The sequence below is a fragment of the Ammodytes marinus genome, assembly GCF_949987685.1.
Source record: "Ammodytes marinus genome assembly, chromosome: 9".
NCBI classification, from domain to species: domain Eukaryota; kingdom Metazoa; phylum Chordata; class Actinopteri; order Uranoscopiformes; family Ammodytidae; genus Ammodytes; species Ammodytes marinus.
In genome coordinates this window covers 27,981,529-27,991,528 of record NC_137213.1, presented here as the reverse complement: position 1 = coordinate 27,991,528, position 10,000 = coordinate 27,981,529, and the positions used below count along the sequence as shown (strand labels likewise).

Here is a 10,000-nt window from a genome sequence, read left to right as displayed (position 1 = left end):
TTTTTTTTTTTTTTTTTTTTTATTAATCTTTATTTATACAGGTAAATCCCATTGAGACCGGAGACTCTTTTACAAGGGAGACCTGTTCCCAACTTTGCAAAGCTATGAAGGGTCCCAAGCCAATAACAAACACTATGAAAGCATTGATCTTAAATTGAATTCCAAACTTCAAATAGACATTTTGTAACTGAAGTCTAGACCCTATTGAATCAACCATTAAGTTATTAAGCCACTTAGCATCTTAGCATCTTAGCTTGAATTCTCACACACATTAGGATGTGAAACCTCTACTGGTATGTTGATTCAATTGAACTACTGAGAGAGAAGGACTGAGGGTGTTTATCACACATGTACACACACACACACACACACACACGCTCACACTCACACACACACACTCACACACACACACACACACACACACACACACACACACACTCACACTCACACTCACACACACACACACACACACACACACACACACACTTACCTACATCCTCAAATAGACACAAACACACACTTTCGAGTTACTTGAAAACTCAAAAAAGCTCTGTCGACACACACACACACACACACACACACACACACACACACACACACATACACATATACACACACACACATATACACACACACAAACACACACTTTCGAGTCACTTGAAAACTGAAAAAAGCTCTTGACTCATAACAAACTTTGCACAACATACATATACACAGTCAATACATCAAGCACAAACCATATGTGTCTGTTTAAACTGTATATTTGCTTGTTCTAACTGTAAGGCGTCCTTGAGTGTTGTCAAATGCACCCACCATAAACAAAATGAATCATTGTTATTATTACTAAATAAATGTAGTATGCCGGCAGATGCTACATGAAAGGGTTCCACGCTTTACAGAAGTCGCATACAAACAGCAGCATGCATTTCCAGCGTACACACACTTAGATACGCACACACACACACTTAGAAACACACACACACACACACACACACACACACATTTAGACACACACACACATACTTAGACACACACACACACACACTTGAGATGTAGTGAAGCGGACAGGGGGCGGACAGCGGTAACAGATGAGGTGCAGTATGTTGGTGGGCGGGTCCACACACAGACAGCACAGACTGATGAAAGCTCTCAGTGGGATCCACACAGTAATGCTTTAGTGTTCATACTGTATTTATGTCACAGCCTCTCTCTCTCTCTCTGTTTTTCTCTCTATATCTCTACCTCCCTCTCTCTCTCTCTCTTTGTCTCTCTCTCGCTCTCACTCTGTATTTCTCTCTCTCTCTCTCTCACTCTGTCTTTCTCTCTCTCTCTCTCTCCCTCTCTCTCACTCTCTCTCTCTTTCTCTCTCTCTGTATTTCCCTCTCTCTTTCTCTCTCTAGCTCCCTCTCTCCCTCTCTTTCTCTCTCTATCTCCCCCTCTGTCCCTCTCTCCCTCTCTCTCTCTCTCTCTCTCTCTCTCTCTCTCTCTCTCTCTCTTTCTATCTCTATCTCTCCCTCTCTCTTTCTCTCTCTCTCCACCTCTCTCTGTCCAAATTAAATAAGCCACTCAGTGCTTCACAGGGTCACGAAATACATCAAGATTAAAATACATCAAACATTTATTACACATTAGAAAATAAATAATAATAATAATAATAATAATAATAATAATAATAATAATAATAATAATAATAATAATAATAATAATAATAATAATAATAATAATAATAATAATAATAATAATTTAAAAAAATATGTATATTACTATAGCAGTATCCAAGAATTTTCCTTCATTGTAAAAATGCTCAAATTTCCCTTTTATTATTTACTTGTCTCAGCTGTTATGATTAAGAGTCCCAGTCCACAGCAGCATTTGAAGACTAAACACAGCCAGCCGAGCAGAGCAGCTGACCCAGATTGGTATTTTGGGGGGAAACGCCTCAATTTAGTCCAAAACCGGAAGCCATGTGTCAGTAAAACATGTTCTAGGAACATGTTTAGAAAAAACAGAAATGAAACTTATACTGAGGTTACATAGTGTCAGAGGAATGTCCTTTTCAATTCCCTAAAAGCGTGTGGTAACTTGAGAGGGGATATGCAGAAAGACACATTTAAATTGTTTACTTGAAAGGCAAAACATGTTCTAGGAAAAAATTAAGAAATTAAACCTTTGCTTTGGTTACATAGTGTGGGAGGAATGTCCTTGTAGCTTCCCTCAAAGTTTGTTACAAGGGTTTAATTAAAGAAAATAATAGATAAAGTGCCGGTGGCGTAGTGAATAGAGCGCGTACTACATTGGCTCTGGCACTTCGTTGCAGTGGTCGCGGGTTAAAATCCGACCCGTGGACCTTTACTGCAGGTCATACCCCCTCTCTCTCTCTCTCTGTCTCCCCATTTCAACTCTGTACTGTCTAATAAAGATTTAAAATGCCAAAAAATAATCTTTAAAATAAAGAATAGATTAAGTGACTTAGTATTGCAGATGTCATGTACAGTGTCATTGTAACTTTAGTGACTATACCAGGAGACGGATTATGATATCTGGTATAAACCTCTGAAAGATGTAGAAAGAAATAAGACGTGCATGGCTGCAAAATGTGATAAATTCATGGTTTATTTGTACCTTTCCAGTAAGAGTAGATACAGTTAGAATACCCTTAACTGCATTTTTTTTTATAATACCATATCAGTTATTAACCCAAAAAGAAAAAAAAAATCTCAATCAATATTTATTTCATTCTCTATTATGGTGAATCAAGGTCCAAATTGTTTGAGCCTACACTCATGCCTGTAGTTTTTTTACACAATCTGTTTAACATTTGTAGTAAATTACCATCCTCATTCAAAATCAGTGGAATGCCTTTTTAATTTTCATGAACACTAAAATCACAAGCATAACAAATCAACTTTTTCATAGCCTAGATGATTTAAAAAAAAATTTCGGGACAGATAAATTAGGGCTTGGACACCATCGTTACTCATGCATATGTTGAGCAGCTGTGTGCATCCAAGCGGAGACACATAACAACACCAACGACCAATAATCCACTGCAACAGGAGGGTGTGTAAAAATCTATTATGAGCCCATCTGGATTTTAGGGCCTGTGTTGTTGTTTTTTGCAACATGGTGAAACCTAATACATCTCTGACACACACACACACACACACACACACACACACACACACACACACACACACACACACACACACACACGCACACACACACACACACACACCTTGTAATGTGCCATATAACCCTTGTATAACACTGAGGTCAAATGGGTCTTAGAAACAAAAATGCTGGCCGCTTTTAAAGGTGTAGTCAGTGATTCTGGAGAACGCTTGTTGTCAAAATCCCTTTTTTTTGTCAAAATTCACTCCACTACCTGTCCGTACTGTGTGTGCACGCTGGAAGAATAAAACTGGTGTTATTACAACAGCCTAGGCTCTGTAAACTGGTATGTAAACAAAGGGGGTCCATTGTAGCTAGCAACATTGTATCGTTCCTATTGCACCCTGGGTCAGTGATAAACGCTATTTCGATAATTTTTTTTTTTGTATAATTCTTTTTATTTTGTTTTTTTTGCGACCATAAGCAAACAAACAAACAAACAAACAACACCAGACAATACATACAAACTAAAAAAGAAAAAGGACAGATGTGTATGTTGTTCATCATTTGATCTTCTTGACGCCCTCTGAAAACGTCCAGAGAAATGCATTCTTAAAGATTTTCAAACAGATATATAAAAGAAATAAAATACTTCTTTTTACATGAAGTTATGTATTATAATGTCAGCCGAGAAGAATCAGTAATTCATCGCATGATCACACATACACACACACACACACACACTCACGTAACATTCAAAGACACACACAGACGCTATTTCGATTCTGATGTACTGTATGTCTTGCATATATCAGAACTGATAATAAAAAACTTTTTATTTTTTTTCTTTAACCTTTATTTATACAGGTATATCCCATTGAGTCCGAAGACTCTTTTACAAGGGAGACCTGTTCCCATTTACACGTTACCATTCATTCACACACACATTCATACACCGATAGCAGGCTAACTATCCACATTCACACGAGGCAAGGTGGGTGAAGTGTCTTGCCCAAGGACACAACAACTATGACACAGGTGGCAGGGCGGGGATCGAACCTCCAACCCTTTGATCATCGGCCGACCCGCTCTACCACCTGAGCCACAGTCGCCCAAGTCACAGTCACTTTGACTTTGCCTTTCCTTACCCTTCCTCTCTGTTTCCCTCAGGTACGACTACGTGGAGGTGTATAACGGTGGCGCAGAGCTTCCGGAAATGAACGTGGGAAAGTTTTGTGGGAAGATCGCTCCGTCTCCGATCATCTCCAGCGGCAACCAGCTGCTCATCAAGTTTGTGTCCGACTACGAGACTCCCGGAGCGGGTTTCTCCGTTCGCTACGAGGTCTTCAAGACAGGTGTGGAGCTGGCTGCGGCCATTTTATTTTGTTTTTGGTTTGTTTTATGATTTTTAGGGGGGATTTCTTTCTTTATTAGACAATGTGTGGAAAGAGAGAGAGAGAGAGAGAGAGAGAGAGAGAGACAGAGAGACAGAGAGAGAGAGATGAAATGAAATGGGGCAGAGAGGGGAATGACATGCTTCTCCGTCCCCTATGAGGTCTTCAAGACAGGTGTGTAGCTGGCTGCTGTCTTGTTTTTTGTTTTTGAAGAAGGTACATAGTCCAATCTTATTGGTGGAATAATCGTCGAATCACATTTTTATTTATTTTTTTGCTCATTGATGCTGACTTGGCATGAAAACTAATTGTATTGCGACTTAGCCTACTGCATTCCCACACCTGTTTTGCTACTATTTTACTGTACTTTTTATTTTATTTAAATGTTTTACTTCTTTTCATTCGCTTTTAAATGTCTTCTAATGTGTTTTATGCATTTTAATCTTGCCCCTGTAAAGCACTTTGAGTGGCCTTGTGTTTGAATTGTGCTATAGAAATAAACTTGCCTTGCCTTGAGATTTGCAGTCAAATCGGTGAATGGTCGACTATTCAGTGTCACCCCTAGTGGTCTCATTTTGAAACTTTTAAAATGTCCTTTTTGTAGATGCGTGTACTGTATAGACAGCAGCATCAACTTAAAGGCCTTAGTAGTTCAGCCAGGTTTCCCCTGGTTCATTGTGATCCAAGCCATGAATAGGTCATCACCCCCCTCTCTCTCTCTCTCTCTCTCTCTCTCTCTGTCTCCCCATCTCAACTCTGTACTATCCAATAAAGCTTGAAAATGACAATACATAATCTTAACCCCTTAATCTTGAACCCATACAGACACAGTGCACCTTTAACTTAACTTATTGTAGATGCTTGTATAGACAGCAGCATCCACTTAAAGACCCCTAAACTGAAACAGATGCCGAGCTGCAATTGTGGTTGTTTTCCCAACACACAATGTGATGGATCACTTCATGGAAAACAGCCAATTTAGATTCACTTGTAGTCCAGCCAGGTTTCCACTGGTTCATTGTGAAAGGTTTATGGATCACAGCTATGCATCACCTTGTTTCACATGCTTACAAACTATAAATACCCTTTTCTTTTTTCAACTTCTTTAGGCAAAGCAAGGCAAGTTTATCTAGGTAGCACAATTCAGACACAAGGCTATTCAAAGTGCTTTACAGGGGCAAGATTAAAATACATAATACACATCTTTAGTACAAGGGCAGATGAGGACAAAATCCAATCATTTGAAACAGGCTAAAGTTCGATCAATCCCATCCGCTTTGACTTATAAGGGGAAAGTTGGTGTTAAACAGTTATTTCTATGGGCAGAGATCTCACCAAGGTAACTTAACGATGTATGCAGCAACATCGCTATAAAGATTTTGATTGGCCAAAAAACATGTGTTGTAATAAAAACTCCTATGTTAGCGGAAACTCATTTGGACGAGCAAGAAGGAAAGGAAACTGTAAAATGATTTGCACGGCTGTGGGAACGTTCTTAGTACAATTATTTACCCACTAAAATATTGACCGGCTTGGTTTCACATTAGGCTACTATTCAAAACACATGCTACCATTTTATTTTTCTCATATCGATAGCAATGTTGCTATAGCTAATATGGGTTGACACAAATCTCAACTATTGTTATGGTTACGATGCTGGACCCAAGAGCAGACAGAGACAAAGTAAGATTTAAATAAAAAGGTTTATTTTAACGAGGTGGGGAGCAGGTGGTGAATGGGGAATCCAGGGGTAGTGCAGCAGGTAGGTAGACTGGAGGTAGTGATCCGGGTAACTGCAGGCAGAGGAAAACACAAGTTAAGAAGGATCACAAAAACTACACGAGAAACTAGAAAGAGCGAGTTACTATCAACTGGAGCCAGGCGTGAATAGTTACCACGGTAGGGAATGATAACGATCTGGCGACGACAGCAGGGAAACCAGGAGTAGATGTAGGTGAGTTGATTGGTGATGAGAACCAGGTGTGGAGACAGACAGGGGGAGTGGGAGTGGCAGAAGGAGGAGGAGCGCACAGCAGCCAGCTGTGATCACGACAGTACCCCCTCCTCAATGGACGCCTCTTGGCGGCCTAGGCCAATCTGGATGGGGCCGGTCTCCTTGACCACCTGGGGAAGAGGTTCAGGCTCAGAGAGGGGAACGTGGGGCTGAGGCTCAGGGTCCGTCACTGGAAACGAGGGCTCGGAATCCCAGACAGGAAACTGGAGATGAGGCTCTTGGTCCTTGACCACTTGGGGATGAGGCTCAGGGTTGAAGTCAGGATACCGGGGATCATAATAAGGCTCCCTCGAGTGGCGCTCAGGAAGAGGCTCGCGGTCCCAGAAAGTCACCTGAAGATGAGGCTCTGAGTCCTTGACCACCTGGGGATGAGGCTCCGTCTCCTTGACCACCTGGGGAGCAGGCCCGGTCTCCTTGACCACCTGGGGAAGAGGTTCAGAGTCCTTGACCACATCCGGATGAGGCTCGGAATCCTCCAACACCTGGGGATGAGGCTCTGGCTCATAGAGGGGAAACTGGGAATACACAGGGGGCCCCACGGGCACCGGGGAATCGTCGGACACCTGGGGATGAGGCTCTGTGCCCCAGAGGGGAATCGGAGAATATGGTTTATGCTCCAAGAGGGGATGAGGTACCGGCTTCTGGACGGGATACTGCGGATAAGGCACAGGGCGCTGGACGGGATACTGCGGATAAGGCACAGGGCGCTGGACGGGCACATGGAGATCAGGTAAAGGCTCCTGGAAGGAATACTGGGGATGAAGTACAGGGTGCTTGACAGGCACCTGGGGATGGACTGTGTGGCCATTAGAGGCCCGAGCATCAACCGTGCAGGCCAGCTTGAGGCAGGAAGGAGAGAGGATAGTGTCAGGGAGGACCGGTGTGTTCACAGCGGTGAATTGACGAGAGAGGGCGTCAGGCTTGACGTTGCGGGACCCGGGCCGGTAAATGAGGGTGAAATTGAAACGTCCAAAAAACAAGGCCCACTGGGCCTGACGGGAATTTAGGCGCTTGGCCGTCTGAATGTAAGACAAATTCTTGTGGTCGGTCCAAACCACAAACGGCTGTTCTGCCCCCACCAGCCAGTACTGCCATTCCTCCAACGCCAGTTTAACAGCCAGCAGTTCTCTGTCACCCACCTCATAGTTACGCTCAGCAGGAACCAGCCGGCGAGAGAAAAAAGCGCAGGGGTGAATCTTCTCATCAGAAGCTGAGCGCTGGGACAGGACCGCCCCCACCCCAGTGTCAGATGCATCAACCTCCACGATGAACTGCCTGGAGGGGTCCGGTTGGATAAGGATGGGAGCAGACGAGAAAAGCCTTTTAAGGTCAGAGAAGGCAGCGTCCGCCTCAGGCGTCCAGGCAAATGGGAGGGCAGGAGAGGTGAGACGGGTGAGAGGGGCTGCAACCCTGCCGTAGTCACAGATGAACCTCCGGAAAAAATTGGCAAATCCCAGAAACTGCTGCAGTTTCTTGCGGGAATCAGGGATGGGCCAGTCTGTCACTGCCCTGACCTTCTCCATGTCCTCCCTCTCAGGACGGGACAAGTTAAACAGGTGACTACTGGGCAAAGGGGCGCCGGGGAGGAGATCAGTGGCACAGTCATAGGAGCGATGAGGAGGCAGGGTGAGCGCACAACACTTACTAAAGACCTCTCCCAGGTCATGATAATGTGAGGGAACCAAGGAGAGGTCGGGGGGTTCCTGTGGCAATGGAACACCTCCCTCTGCTGGAGACAGAGCAGATTGTAAGCAGGTGGAATGGCAAAAAGTGCTCCAACTCACCACCTTGCCAGAAGACCAGTCAAATTGGGGATTGTGCCGCTTGAGCCAGGGGTTACCCAGCACCAGGGGAGTGAGGGGAGACAGGATGACATGAAACTGAAGAATCTCGTGGTGATTACCAGAAACAATTAACTCAAGGGGCTTGGTACGGTGAGTAATAAGGGCCAGGTGGCGGCCATCTAAGGCGTTAACAGTTAAGGGAGAGGGTAATTGTTCCAAACTCATGCCAACCTGAGACGCGAAACCGGCGTCAATGAAGTTCTCCTCCGCTCCAGAATCCACCAGGGCTGACACAGGAAAGGGATGACCGAGGGACAGGAGAGTGGCATCCAGCAGTGAGCGAGAACAGTGAGGAACGGGGACGGAGGAGGCGTGGCACAGCAGGGCCCCGAGTCTCACGGCAGAGCCCTGCCCCTCGGGCAGTGACGGACAGGTGGAGATGAGATGCCCGGGCAGCGCACAGTACAGACACACTCCGGTCTTAATCCGATGACGCCGCTCTGCCTGGGTGAGACGTGTGACCCCCAGCTGCATGGGTTCCTCTTCAGTGACAGCATGCGTCACGGGAGCAGAGAGGGCAGTTTCAGGGAAGTGTGGAGAATGGGAAGCAGCGGATGCCGGGGGCACGGAGCTGACTGTCTTCTCCCTACGCCGCTCGCGTAGGCGATTATCCAGCCGGATAGAGAGGGAAATCATTTCATCGAGAGTGTCCGCTTCCTCCCTAGTAGCCAGCTCATCCTTGATTGTCTCACTGAGACCGGAAAGAAAAAGCCCACGTAGTGACTTGTCGTTCCAGCCTGACCTGGCGGCATAGGTCCTGAACTCGACGGAGAACTCAGCTACACTGCGGGAGCCCTGACGTAATGAAATAAGCCGTTTGGCGGCGTCCCCCCCCTCTACTGGGTGATCAAAAACTTTCCTCATTTCAGCTACAAAAAGGTCAAAATTGTCATTAACTGGGGAATCACTGTCCCATAATGCTGAAGCCCACGCTAGTGCATTACCCTTAAGTGACCCCATAATGTAAGCGATCTTCGCCTTTTCAGTGGGGTAGGTGAGAGGCTGCTGACTGAAAACTAGGGAACACTGGATCAAAAAGGCTCTGCACGTACCCATGTCTCCAGAATAGCGCTCCGGCGCAGGAATGAAGGGCTCACGAGCTCGTGGCAGGTGTGACGGGAGAGTGGGAGCAGGCGGAGGTGCCGCTGGTAGTGGAAGCGCTGTGATGTGGGAGGCCAGTAAGTCCAATTGCGCACCCAACTGAGTAACTCGAGTAGCGAGATTCTTAAAGGCTTCCATAGCGTCCCAGAGGGCTTTGCTGTGCTCCGCAACCCGAGAGCCTTGGGCGGCGAGAGCTCCGCGGATAAAGTCCATGTCCGCTGGGTCCATTTTGGCCAGATCGTTCTGTTATTGTTACGATGCTGGACCCAAGAGCAGACAGAGACAAAGTAAGATTTAAATAAAAAGGTTTATTTTAACGAGGTGGGGAGCAGGTGGTGAATGGGGAATCCAGGGGTAGTGCAGCAGGTAGGTAGACTGGAGGTAGTGATCCGGGTAACTGCAGGCAGAGGAAAACACAAGTTAAGAAGGATCACAAAAACTACACGAGAAACTAGAAAGAGCGAGTTACTATCAACTGGAGCCAGGCGTGAATAGTTACCACGGTAGGGAATGATAACGATCTGGCGACGACAGCA

General features: G+C 45.3%; 2 protein-coding genes across 2 annotated transcripts in view; one reads left to right on the top strand and one right to left on the bottom strand.

Annotated features, from left to right (window-relative positions):
- The window catches only part of LOC307255649 (arylsulfatase I-like), a 225,129-nt gene that overhangs the window by 20,627 nt on the left and 194,502 nt on the right, over positions 1-10,000 (bottom strand). The window lies entirely within an intron of this gene.
- LOC307255648 (neuropilin-1a-like) overlaps positions 1-10,000 on the top strand; it is a 131,914-nt gene that overhangs the window by 38,660 nt on the left and 83,254 nt on the right. The window contains exon 3 of the mRNA XM_080034374.1: positions 4,282-4,466. Within this exon, the coding sequence (XP_079890500.1) occupies positions 4,282-4,466 (185 nt within the window). The remainder of the gene's footprint in view (positions 1-4,281; positions 4,467-10,000) is intronic.